The following is a 13,605-nucleotide window of genomic DNA, read 5'->3' as shown; positions in this document are numbered from 1 at the left end:
GACCATTATAACTTGTGAGGCAGCTTGAACAATGAACAGATTATGAATTAAGCAGGTTAGGATTCAGAAGATTTGAGGTTGACAGAAATTCAGCGAATCAGAAGGGCAGCATAGCTGTACCAGCATCTTCCCAAATGAAAGTTCTCCAAAAAAAAAAGAGAAAAAGTTCTAAAGAAAAAGGCTGCTGTTGATACCCAAACCGGAGCTAGGCAAACAGGCACAATAACTGGAGCTAAGCCATTTTGTTGGTAAAAACCATGGTAATTGAAATTTTGTTTGCTCTGTAGTTACATACATCTTGGGTCTGGAAACAGCCATATGCCGATATTGTATCATACAGGAATGACAGGCAAATTTCTGTACATTTTGCTTCCCTACATTCCAAATTCAATACAGAAAGAACTCATACTGCTTTATATGCTAGTATGATGCATAAGCTTCATCAGCGTTTTGCCATGACATGTATAAGGCATGTGCTGAATGAATATTACCCTGTTACAAGGCACTGAATAATGGACAACTGTTGGAAAACGTAATAGCAGTAACAGATGACTATTCTCTACTTGATATAGTTTTTTAGTGTATCATACAACTAGCAAGTAAAATTGATATAGAAATATCTTACATAGAGAACTGTAAAACTTACAATTTACATATAATGGTCGCATTGTACCAGTCTAAGTTGTGAAAGAAGCAAGAACACAGAATTCAGAACAAATGTGTTTTTGGTGCCCACTGGCACCAGCGTCCCCATGTGCAGAAATGGCAAAATGCACATATCCAAAAGAGTAAAAAATGGACTATAAATATCAGCCTTGTATCCTATGTCCACTATCTGCTACTATTGGAATCTTGGTGAGAGCTTGATCACTAATGAATGAAACCTACATCACTGAGGGGTGATGTCGATTTTGCAGTCATAACTTTATTCAGTATGTCCTGATTCAAAGGTTGTGTGGGAACAAATCGTCCAAATGCTATTCCAAATTCTAGTGCAGCCTACGTATTTTAACTGAACAACACATAGTCAAATAAAACAAAAATATTTACAGTGATATAAAGACATCAACGAATTGACGCATAGCCAATTGCCATTTGATAACACCAAGTTTAGTTTACAAACGTATCCATAACATAATCAGCACAGCTAAACCAATTTTATTGGCCACATTTCAGTATCTTGCACAAGTAATTGGCAAAAAAGTATAGAGATACAATCAACACTTCATACCAGGTTGGCACGTTGTTTTTTCAGCCTTATCATCATCAATCATCCTCGATATCCCAGCTCAAATCCTCATCATCTTCAGCAACACTGAGCCTCTTCCGCAATTCCTCCTTTAAAGCAGAGCTTGAGTCATTATTGCTCCCTCTCTTCTCTTCATGCTCCCCAAGATCCTCAATCTCATCCCACTCAAGATCCTCTTCCTCGGTCGTTGTTCGCTGCCTAGACACCATGGAGTAGTCACTATCCTTGCTTGAGTCGCTTGTCTCATGCTTTGCTCCGTCTTTCACCGCATCATCTCCTGTGCTTGAACGTGGTTCTTCAGTGACAGCTTTCTTGTCACTTGATTCTTCAATGTTCGAAACGGATGCCTCTTCCTTCTCCCTCTTGTCCACCACCACCATAGAGCTGCCGAAAACCTCCGGTTGCGGTGCATCGGCATTCTGCTGTTCCTTCTCCAAACCGCGTGATTCTTCCACTGCCTCAACTTCCTTTTCTTCCACAATCCTCTCGCTTTCCTTATCCCCCGCTACACGTTCGACATCTTCTTCGATCGGTTCTTGCTTTGATCCTTCCTCATTCGCTTCCGCTCTTTGTTGTTCTTCCTCATCCTCATCATCCACCTCCCAGCTCAAATCCTCCTCGTCCTCCTCCGCCGCGAAAACCCGCTTCACGAGCTTTGCTCTAGCATCCTCCTGCTGCTTCAACCTATGAACACGGTAGAAGTACCTCGCCCAGAACACCTCGCTCTCCACCGTGCCCGGCACGAGCTTCTCCACCATCCCTTCCAACGCATCGCTCTCGTAGCACAACGCCTCGATCTCCCCACTCCTCTCATCCACGCTAAACCCTACCCTCCACGCCGCGAAGTCATCGGAGTCCTCAGGATCGGAGGTGAACGTGGCCGGATCCGACTGGAGCGCGCGGAGCTGCGCTTCGAAGCGGCTGTACCGGACCTGCCCCGAGGCGGAGCTGGGCTCGGATTCGCCGCCGCCGCCGTCCGAGTGCCCGGTGGCGGGGGCTGCGGCGGCGGCGGCGGCGACCTGCGCGATGGCGTCCTTGCCCTGCGCGACGATGTCGGCGAGGCCGTCGAGCGCGTGGGCGTGCGCCGGGAGGTCCCGCGCGGCGCGGGCCGCGGCGTCGCGGAGCGCCTCGGTCTCGCGGCGCAGGCCGGTGCCGAACTCGGCGAGGTCGCGGCGGTAGGCCTCGAGCACGGTCTCCGACTGGGAGGTGAGCGTCTTGAGCAGCCCGCCGAAGCCCCATCCCCCGCCCCCACCCCCACCCCCGCCGCCGCCGACGTCGTCGTCAGTGGGTGGGGTCGACGTGGATCCGGCGTGCTCCTGCTCCGTCTCCGTCTCCGGCGGCGGCGGCGGGGAGGACGGGCCGGGCTCGGGCTCGGCGAGGATGGACTTGAAGAAATCCATGGCGATTTGGATCGGATCGGATCGGAGGAGGAGGAGGAGGGGAAGGTGGTGCGTTGGTTTGCTTGGTGTTGGTGGGCTTGTGTTGCGGTGCGAGGAAGAATGACAAGGGACGTGTTTTGGATTGATTGAGTTGCACACGCTTGCATCGGTCGGCTTGGGAATGGATTCCTTGCCTTGTAACCGCACGTGCGATTTTGTATCTAACGTAATTCAAACAAGTTATATGAGAAAATTGACATTATGCCATTCTCGGAGATGGGCTCCGCTAAATTGCTATTTTTAAATTGGGATTCGCTATAACACCACTCTCAAATAATGACAATATGCTAGAGTACATTTTCTCTCATTTACTTATTTTTTTGCACTTTCTACACATTGAAGGGACTAAAATGCCCTTAGTTCCGTATGTTCTTTTTCTCATGCCAAAGTTACATAATTGTCACTAACGATCTCATCGACCGGCGTGCTGCCAAAGCCGCAGCCTCCTTTGTGGCGCTCTCCTACGACCGTTGTCGTCGACCTTACCACTGGTACGCCCTGTCGTTGTCAGCTGGTCCACCTCGACAAGCTAGGGATGACGCAGTAGGGCAGCCATGGCCATCCCCAACTCCATACGCTCGTTAGATCTACATAGGAGGACAACGGGCTGCACCACCATGCTAGCGTTAGGTGGTGCTTGTGGCTGCGGCATCGTCGTCGTCATTAGATGCAATGAAGCAGGGCGACGTGCAGGTCGTGGTGCTTTTCCCCGCTGAGGTCATGCTGGTTCATTCGGTGGTCGACGACGAATCAGCAATGATGCGTACACAAACATGAGGAGGAACAGCGGCGGTGAGCATGAGTGTAGAGGTAGGCTCGCTGGTCCATTCCTGGCACTGCCACTGTCCTACCAGCCACCGAAACATCTTTGTCGCAGTCACATGAACAAGCTAATCAATTTGATTGTGTTTTTTTGTTCTATAGATGTTGTGTTGAGAGCGCTGATGTAATGATGCTAGGTGTGTCAGGTGATGTAATTTTCGAATGGAATTAGCGCAACTGCCGGCGATGGACACGGATGCAGTTATGCACCATAGCACCAGCCATGACTCGTGGCAGCGGTGAGACAACACGGGATTGAGCAAGGGTATCTTGGTCAGCTCACCAAGGAAATCAGGGTAGAGTTCATTTAATTTGGAAGAAATGAGAGAAAATACATTCTAACATACTGTCACAATTTGAGAGTGGTATTATAGTGAATCCTAATTTCAGGATAGCATATTGACGAAACCTAACTCCGATTATGGTAATTTTCTCGAAATCGAGGAAGTTGAATAGGCAACTCTAACATTGTTAGAACTCCGAGGTGAAGATCCAAGCAAAAACAACGTAAATTTTTTTAAGTTTTTTATTTGCAAAAAATCAAATTTCGACTTTTAGTTTGGTTTATTAGGCTCCGACGAAGCTCTTGGCAACTATGGGTCTGTTTAGATCCTCTAAAATAGTAAAAGTTTTGCTATTTTGGATCTAAACACTAGTAGCAAAAGTTTTTAATTTAGTATTTGTTATTTGCTAGTCTAGGGTAGTAATTTTTGCCAAAAAGTGTTTGGGGACCATGCGCTCTCTCTAGTGCTAAAATGATAAAATGATACATCTAAGCACCAACTCTATACCAAATCTTTTACCACCAAAAATTTTACCATTTGCCATTCTAAATAGATTAACAGGCCCTCTAACAAAAGAACTCGGAGGAGAAGATCAAAGCAAGAACAGCCGCTCCTTTTCTATCAACGGCTTGGATTGAGTCTCTCCCTAAAACCCTCGTCGCCGCCGCCGCCGCCGCCGCCTTGGTTAGTTCCACTTCCACGCCGGCGCGCCGCTTCTTCTCCCGTCGTCGCCGGCGCCGAGACGATCCGCCGGCGATGGCTCTGGCTCGCCTCGGGCACGCTGTCACCGGACGCCTCCGCCGCCCTCTCCACCTCCTCCATCCTCCTCCGCCGCCGCTTACGTAATGCTCCCACTTCGGAATAGATCTCGTTCCCCGCGGCTCGAATCGGATATTCTCTTACTTCCTCTTTGCTGTTTCCGTTTCAGGGATCACCATGCCTCGGTTGCCCACTCGTTCGCGCTGATCCACGCGAATACACGCGCAAGAGGTGAGCAACCCAGCGCTTGTTTTTCTTTCCCGGTTTAATTTGGGCTCCATTTCAATCATTTTTCGTGCCATTAGGTTTTGCAAGCTCGCCGTACAATGCCGGTGGCGTGATTGGTTACAGGGGGCGGTCGCCTGTCTATACTGTGAAGGTTTGAGTCATTATCGAGTTGGGGATGATGTACAATTTGCTGCCAATAAGGTGTTATGTGATTTTGTGCTGTAAATTTGCATGTGCTGCAGGTTCTGGAGCTACTATTCCAAATAAATCATACAAGATCAATGTCGACAGCAGCACAGGCAGAGCCGCCATCATTATCGAAGGCACCGACACCGTCGCAAACATCATCGAAGGTGCCACTTGGTGCCCGCAAGGTGCGAGGACGAATCTGGTTTTCTGGTGTGATTTGGTTAGCTTAAGGGATTTCATATAATTGTTGAAGTTGTGTTCTTTTTATCTTGTTTTTTTTTCTCTGTATAGGTCGGTATGAAGGTTGTCATGATGAGCCCTGGTTTTGTATATGAGCCATACAGCATTCGGGAACCAATCCCCTTCTGGAAAAGGTGAAATTACATTCTATATTTTGACCTTTATGCTTTGTCACGTGAATCAATACGTACGTAAATCAATCTGTACATGGTAATCAGTTCTCTTCCCTTTCCAAACACTGACCCATCTGCTAGTTTCCAGGACAGAATTGTTAGAGTGAGTAGCTTTAAGCTCAACACTAAAAGGTACAAATGACATGCTATTCCAGAGTGCAGCACTTGGGAATGAACATTACAGTTCAGTGCAGTGTTTTTGCCATTCCCCTTCATGGACGATAAACTTACTACTGAGAAGTGTAACCTTTTTCTTTCTTCCTTACTGTATTTTTTTTCCTACAGCACGGCTGTGGCATTGCCATTTTAGTTTCTGAAAATGGATGGGGAAAATCATATATTTTCAGTTAAGACAGAAAACTAAGTTCACCAAGAGCACACTTAAGTGTGGAGCTAACTAACTAATAAATAAGTGATGGAGCCCCTTGAGAATGCAAAATCATGAGATATGCTTTCACCGTCTGCTACCCTAATATCTGCTGCCTTGGCTAAACAAACTTAGATGAGCTGAATGATGCAGAGACATTTCAAGCATTTTATTTCTCATGTTTGGTTATGCTGATTCTCTCTATCTGATCCTACAAAAGTTAAATACTGTTAAGTGGCGCATTGATATCAAAACTTATATGTGTGCTAGAGGAATAAATATCCTTTAAATAAAACTGTCCTATCGCATGATAAAAGGTCTTCATCATCATAACCTTGGCTTATTGTGAATTAGATGGTTTACACCAAGTGGCTGGAGAAGAACAAAGGAGGACGTTATTCTGGAGGTACTGACTCTTTTGTCTAGAAAACTGCTTTTCATCTCTTATTTCCTTCTTACAACCTGTGACTACTTCTTTGATTAGTCAATTGAATTCTAGATTAGAAATTTAAAAGGCCTCCCTCTTTTTCCTTGATCACACATTACTTTTTTTCGATCCTTATCCATAGGCACCTGTGTGCCACCATTGACACAACCAATCTGGTCATACCTGGTTGTACATGATTATTTACCAGCTAGAACAATGATTGTTTACATGAAATGACACAAACTGAGATATTTAACAGAAACCTACTGTAGTTTTTTTTATGTTTTCCTTTTTATTTAGGTTCATGATGCTTGGCAACAGAGTTTCTTTATTATTGCTGTTCTTGAGTTGCCATGTTATAACAGTGCAATGCTGCATATATGAGTACACATTTTGGAGTACTGTCTTTTATTTGCATTATTTATTTTCTTACTTTCTATCCTATCAACATTCAACGATAACTTTTGGAATTTATTTGCTACCGCTGCAATACCTTAATGTATTTGATCTGAGATACCCTGCAATTTTCCTTTGTGATATTTTTATTTTCACGAATTGTGAGCTGATTAGTTGGTTGTTATACTGACAGATGAAGAATGCATATGCTGTGTCAAGATTGAGAAAGAAAACAGGCTATACCAAAAAGGAATTCTATGATCAAGCATTCAAGATATACAAGGAGGTACATTTCCTTTATCTCTTAGGAAACCAAATATACAAGTAGAATAATCTAAGCATTTTGATTACACTTACATAGGTTTCAGGTTTCCATGCAGATATCATGATCTGATAATGGAAGATAAGAGCTGTACCTAGTACCGACTGATTTATTTAATGTTTTCTCAGTACCTATATTCGTTTGGTGATTTTAATTGTAGAATTTTGTAGTGTTCAATATTATTACAAGATAATATCATTTTTAATGGTGTTATCAGGTATACTGTTACCAGTGAAGGTTTGGCATACCTCTCTTGACAATCGTGTTTCCTAGGCACAGGCCTAGACCAATAACTAGTATAGTTTTCATAAGTGTTCAGTAGATAAATGGTCCAAATTACTGATTTGCGATCTTTATGGTTATGCCACTTTGTTGCTACTAAAGGTTGACATACTCCCTCCATCAAAGAATATAAGCACATCTGGAGTTTTTTTTTTTGGAGAGATTAAGTTGAGGTGAGGGATAGCTTTGATTGGTTGGTATAAGTAAGTAGGTGGGGATGTCCTTATATTATGGACAAATTTCAAACTCTAGACTCCCTTATATTTCTGGACAGAGGGAGTAGTAACAGGCTGGTGAATTTTCTACCTCTTTTCCTTTTCTTGAGAAATAGCAATAGTCACTGAGCAGCATTCTTTTTTTCTTTTCCTGAGTTATCTTCTGGCTTGAATTGATCTCCGAGTTCTTCAGTGCATAGCATACATGACTTGTAGTGCGACCTTGCAATTTGTATGTAACATAGAATTTTGATTGTGTTCTCCTTATAAAGAATACTGTCTATATGTCAAATGCAAATTTAAGTGCCAACTACTACATATTTTCCCCATCGGTTACTCACGGCTGATTAGTGATTAAAAAAAGATTTATGGGTAAACCTTTTATATATGTGTTATTTGTGGCTTAAAAGCAAATGTTGAAAAAGCATCAAAATCAACTTCAAAAACAAGTTTTAAAATTCAAAATTTGGCAACGGCTTATAAGCCATAGGGCAAACAATGAGACCCTTCTTTCTCATTCAGGTTAACACACTGATGGCACATGGAGACACATCATCTCTCCGTAAAATATTGACAGAGAGAATGCATTCGGTAAGTTTTCACCTTACTGTGAGTGGATGTTAGACAAACTTTTGGAGGCATGCTATTTATTCTTCTCTCTTCTTTTTATGGGTGAAGACTATAAAAAATGAACTGAAGAAAAGACAATCCATGTGGAGTTCTGTTCACTGGGAATTGGTGGAGCCTGCTGTGTGCATAAGAACTTTGAGGGCTCGCATGGTAAGTTAAGATCTGATTTTCCTTGATTGCTGATTGTTTTTTATCTTGTACATATGTGACTCGGATCAAGTTATAGATGTTAAAATATGTCAGCTCTAATAACCATCCGTTTCATTATTCATGCATTTAATGTTTGCTGTCCAGTGATATTATGATTGGTTAACTATAAAACTTTGCAGATTGGACTCGATAAAAATGACCTTGACAAAGCTTTCATACAGCTTACGCTTGAATTCGTCACTAAACAGGTCCCGTACTTTCATTCCCTAAAGTTTAGCTGTTTGTGTGATTCAATGTGGTGCCACTACTTTCTTTGTTTGTGTCATTTGTCCTTGACTTTTATGGTTTGGCTTTTGTGTCTTTATATATCTTCTTTCTAGAATCTGCAGGAGAGCTGTGTATCTTTGCATTATTTCTTGCCCTCTTTGTGTAAATTGCATAATTTGTTCTGGTTTTCGTATTGCTGACCATGGAATCAATATCTATTATCTAATACTGTACCAAGTATTATGTTTAAGTTGGATAGCATTAAGCTACCTCTTGAAAGTCCCCACATGTGCTCGTATTCATCCTCTGACTGCTTGCACCATTAGGTGGGCATGCCCCTCTTAGTTTTCTTTAGAGCTTTCATGTCTACACAATTTGGAGATGTTCAGAATATGCATTGCTCATAAGCACCTGAAGTATAAACTTCAAAATGTCTACTTTTCAAAGATAGTTTTAATGCCTTGACTAAGTTATTCCCTGTATTTGGTTGGTCTCTGTTTCCTATTATTTTGTGCAATGATCATGAATAGATGGTTTAGTGGTTCTGAGGAGCACTGCATCCTATTGTCTTGTGCAGTACTGTATGTTCATCGCATGACAGTTTCTTAATTGTATTTCTGTAGAAATTTGAAGCCTATAATACAAAAGGTGAGGTCGTGTCTGGAGATAAGTCAAAAGAGGTAAGTAAAATATGGGTGACTATCTGAAGTTCTAATGTTCAAACAATGAAACAAGTGGGACTAGTTTTGTTCAGGCTTTTTTTTTTTTAAAAAAAACACCAAGCATATAACTGACTTCAAATATTAGTTCACAATGATACATTGGAAATAATCTGTTAGTATCTAGTTTGCGACAATATGCTGGAAATTTAACAGCTGATTATTGTCTGGACTCTAGTGATTGAGCATCAGGGATTCTTATTGTTCTGTAAATTCCACAAAAGAGCACAGGGAGACAACATAGAATTTTAATCTTGTGTATTCCTCTGCATGATCCATCATGGGGATGTATATCTATCTTACATGTTATGAAAAGATTACGAAACTGTAGAGCAAATAAATGGAGAGACTAGACCATCAGTAACTCGTTACATTATAAGAAGCAGTTGTTTATATCATTCAAAAGCAGTTGTAGTTTCACACCTTATGACAGCCTAATCAATTGTTTCAACATGGTGACTCATGATGTTTTGGCGTGTGCAAATATTCTTATAGGTGCTTGTGAAAGATATATGGGTGTTTGAAAGATCCCTTTTTCACCCTGGAGCATACTGGCGTGTATGTGGAAGAATTACATTGTAAAAATCTCTTGGCAAGCACATACCAAGCTGAACAGTGGCTTTTGTTATGCACAGTGGTCTCAATAATTCTTTTGCCCTACCATCCTGTATTCCTCCTGTCTAACAATGTCTAACAAGATCTCCAGGCACCTATATACATGATGGTAGTTTATTTATCAGCAGAGGAAATAGGCACTCTTTTCTCTACACTTTTGTTAGGGAGGTAGCTGGGCATGTTCCCCTTCAGAATGGCTCTTTTTTTTTTTTCACTGTCATCAGATTGCTGTCCTACAACAATACTCATACCTGATACGAAGTGATCATGTGACGCCTTCGCAAGGAAAAGCTTGAAATGTTTTGCCAGTTTCTACCTTTATCCTTTTTGCTAGTTACAATGTTTAACGCTGTGAACTGATGCTGATGGTGTGACAAGTAGTGGTACTTGTCTTAGGCTCATTAAATGAATCCTACAGACACTTTGATATTATATCCTGTGAGCTTGGTCCTCAAATTCTGAACATTTGCCATGTTTTTTTGGGAACCAATTCACTAGTCTTGTTGGTATGTTTACCATGCTTTGTTTCCTGGACTTGGAGTATGCTGTCATCTGAGAAAATTGGTAGTGCAGATTACATGCTTCAGGCTTCAGCAATTACCTTCAGAATATGCTGGTTGCTTCTTCTCATGGACAATGTTTACCTTGAACTTCAGCATCCATTCATATCCAACATAGGGAAAGTTTGGGAAATATCATTGTAAATATTCATGAGTTGGGACGTGAGAATGACATGTGAGACCTAGACTCAACGTCAATGGCACATCCGATGGTACTCTCTCCAATATAAGAACTTGTCTAGATTTCGTAGTGCTAGAAAATGTTCCATCCAGTTTTAAGTTCTTATATTTTGGAATAGAGGGAGTAGTTTTCAACTCCCTGATTTTTGCAATGGTGAATGGCAAATTGGCCCATCAAACATACGTGATAGCTCCTAGTCACTTCAGGTGTGTGTCTGTATACAGTAGTTCTCTCTTTCGATGATGCTCACGTGATGGGAGGTTTGGAAGTTGGAACCAGATCCGCGTCCCATGTCGGGAGAAGCATGAACCACATGCACTGCCCGGTAATTGTCAAGCTAGATCCTCCAATGAAGGCCTTGTCCTTTCGAAGAAAAACAAGTACAATGTCTCTGTCTGTCTCAAAGAAGCTACTGCTACTGTGCATGGGTTAAAACTCTGCCACGGTGAGCAACCAAACTTTAGGCCCCTTTGAATCACAGGAATGGAAAAACGGAGAAATAGGAAAAACATAGGATTCTGATAGGAATGTAAGTGTAAAACAGAGGATTGCAAAACACAGAAAAAACGTAGGAATGATCGTTTGATTGGACCACAGGAAAAACACAGGAATTTGAGGAGAGATAAAGACTCAAAGGATTTTTTCCATGAGGTTCTACCTCTTGTTAAAATTCCCCCAAAACTTGTATAGGAAGAGGCATTCCATAGGAATTTCATAGGATTCTATAGGGTTCATTCCTTTGATTCAAAGGGCTTAGTAGGAAAAATTCCTATAGAAATAAAATCCTCTAAAATTCCTATGAATTTACTTTGAATCAAAAGGGGCCTTACTGCATTTTGCCATGAGAAAGTTGTGAATGTTTCCTGCAAGATCCTTGTCAGGTTCCTCTGTGCCAAAGGCGGCCATTTTGATAGGCCAAAAGGTTTGCTCTCACTGTCACTGACCATGCATTTGCAAAGGTTAAACTATGCAGCAAACACTTGAAAAAGAAAATGATAGTGATTTACAAGCTAGTGGTAGCTGCTCACTTGCTCCATCTTTAAACAATGATTCTGCCGGCTATATGTGGCCAAGTTCCTTGCTACAGTTACCAGGACTATTCTAGTCCCATGCCTATCCACAGACCAAGAAACAACAACAAACCCTGTCATCTTAATCTGCAATCCTCCTTAATGGCACCATCATGTTGACTTTGGTAGTTAATCTCCTAAACCAAAATCCCCAACAAGCCCATTACATTACAGTTACAGCATCCTATTATACTGTAAGTCCATCTCTTACCCCTTTTTCCTTATTCTAAATATAGTAGTATCTAAGTATCTGTTTAAGGGAGTTTGAGATTCTAAAAAGCAGTTGGTGATTTTTTTTTAGGAAAAGCTAAATTAGCCACCTTCTAACTTTTAGTTTTTTTTCTTCTAAATTTTATAACTATATATTTTTATGAACTATATGAGAATTTGACACTTCAACTTTTGAAAGAAGTTGGAACTAACAGAAGCTCCGTAAACCAGGCCTAGGCTAGCTTTTGGCTTTTGCAATGTCAACGGGGGATTAATCAAAACATGTTGCATTGGCGTACGCTGCAACTATAGCCCAGCTGTTTACACCACGCAGCCGGTGACATGACAGCAGGTAATGACAAATGCATGATGCACTTCAGCTTCCCCCTTGTGCAGTTGATTATTGGCCCCTCAAGATTAACATAAACACCTGCAGAATATTTCATGAGCAGACTCCTCTGTTATTAGTTAATTAAAGACTAGTGTGTCAGGGGTGTCCTGTATATGACAGTTTTGTTCACAACGACTTTGAGCTGCACAAATTAAAATCATTTCTTTTTCTTTCTTTTGCTTCTGATTTTTTCTCTTCGTCTGACGAAACGATCGGTTACTCAACGCCCAAGTGATGATCGATCGATGAACACAGCGACGACTTCTGAGAGAGTGACTTTTCAGGTCGTTTTGTACGCTGGCGTTTTGTAGGTAAACCCTGTTTTTATTTGATTTGACGTACTCGATTTTGAAGTTTCGGATTTTATATAACTTCATGGTATTCGTGAGCTTTTTCTGACAACAATATTCAGGAGGAATTTTATAAGGTTTAAGGATTTGTTTTTTTTAAGTATTCGTATGTTAGGGGATTTGTTGAGAAAATAATTATACTACAGAGAATCAAATCAGAAAGCTTAAAATTAGTGAAGCAAGATAAACTAAACTGCTTTCGTAGAGCTTTCATTCGGAAGAAAGAAAAATAAACAAAACTTCACGAGGATCTGGTGTTAATAGGAAACCAAATCGATTTATGGTGATTGGTGAGGAGAGTGACAAACCCAGCTATCAAGCCTTGACAGAATAGTAAATTGTGCTTGTGGCGAAAGCGTCTGTGTAGAATATAATCCCTCTGTTTGGCGTGAGCATTAGTATACTCTCTTCAGCATATAATTTGCCAAATGACATTTCTACACAAACACAAATGGGTTAAAACTTACAAAGTAAAAAAAAATCACAAAAACATTTTATCAGGAGTCAGGCATCATTTGCACACGATAATTAATTTTAAAATCCTTCCAAACCATAATAATGTTTTCACCTCAAAGTGCAAGAAATTTTGCACATGATAATTAATATTGAAATCCTTTCAAATCATAAGAATTTGTTCACCTCAAAGATCAACAAAACCCAATCCAAGAACCTCTAAAATACCACACATTCATCAAGCATTTAAACAAGTCTCTCTTTTGCGGGGGAAACATTCGAAGGTTTTGACAATGGCAAATATACAAGTGATTGTGTAAACAAAGTAGCACTAATTTACCATGTGATGCAAAGGCTAGCTTAGTGTTAGGAGTAGCAGTAGTATAGTAAATAGTAGTATGCGAGTGAGGGTCCTCTATATGTAGTACCACTCACTGACATATGGGCCCCACAGACTCTCAGTGCACATGTCAGCTTGCAGTACTGTACAGGATCTGAATTGGTAGTATACTTAATTGTGAAGTAGTAGTATACATAGTGTTAGTGTTAGGAGTAACCAGCTAGCATATACTACATAATTTATAACCCATTCAAGTTTCAAGTCATAAGAATTTTTC

The 13,605-nt window shown here is 41.3% G+C and overlaps 2 protein-coding genes across 2 annotated transcripts; one reads left to right on the top strand and one right to left on the bottom strand.

Annotated features, from left to right (window-relative positions):
- Positions 1-1,057: 1,057 nt before the first annotated feature.
- On the bottom strand, positions 1,058-2,738 carry LOC4344109 (uncharacterized). The gene is given in 2 exon segments (XM_015789248.2): positions 1,058-1,268; positions 1,270-2,738. Coding segments are annotated over 2 exon segments (1,431 nt in total). The 5' UTR covers positions 2,650-2,738; the 3' UTR covers positions 1,058-1,217.
- Positions 2,739-4,393: 1,655 nt separating this feature from the next.
- LOC4344108 (uncharacterized) lies at positions 4,394-10,086 on the top strand. Its single transcript, XM_015789343.3, has 12 exons — positions 4,394-4,636; positions 4,723-4,784; positions 4,859-4,932; positions 5,024-5,155; positions 5,262-5,344; positions 6,105-6,156; positions 6,767-6,859; positions 7,915-7,983; positions 8,071-8,172; positions 8,352-8,420; positions 9,063-9,119; positions 9,654-10,086. The coding sequence occupies exons 1-12, from the start codon at positions 4,551-4,553 to the stop codon at positions 9,738-9,740; spliced, it is 966 nt and encodes a 321-aa protein (XP_015644829.1). The 5' UTR covers positions 4,394-4,550; the 3' UTR covers positions 9,741-10,086.
- The last annotated feature ends 3,519 nt before the right edge of the window (positions 10,087-13,605 follow it).

This window comes from Oryza sativa, chromosome 7, assembly GCF_034140825.1.
Source record: "Oryza sativa Japonica Group chromosome 7, ASM3414082v1".
Lineage (NCBI taxonomy): Eukaryota > Viridiplantae > Streptophyta > Magnoliopsida > Poales > Poaceae > Oryza > Oryza sativa.
The sequence above is the reverse complement of the archived record's forward strand: the minus strand, read 5'-3'. Positions and strand labels throughout refer to the sequence as shown.

Excerpts from the sequence above, each read along its gene's own strand:
- LOC4344108 (XM_015789343.3), top strand. The coding sequence starts at position 4,551 with ATGGCTCTGGCTCGCCTCGGGCACGCTGTCACCGGACGCCTCCGCCGC. Across the intron at positions 4,933-5,023 it reads CGCCTGTCTATACTGTGAAG|GTTCTGGAGCTACTATTCCA; the intron begins GTTTGAGTCATT and ends CATGTGCTGCAG. Across the intron at positions 9,120-9,653 it reads CTGGAGATAAGTCAAAAGAG|GTGCTTGTGAAAGATATATG; the intron begins GTAAGTAAAATA and ends ATATTCTTATAG.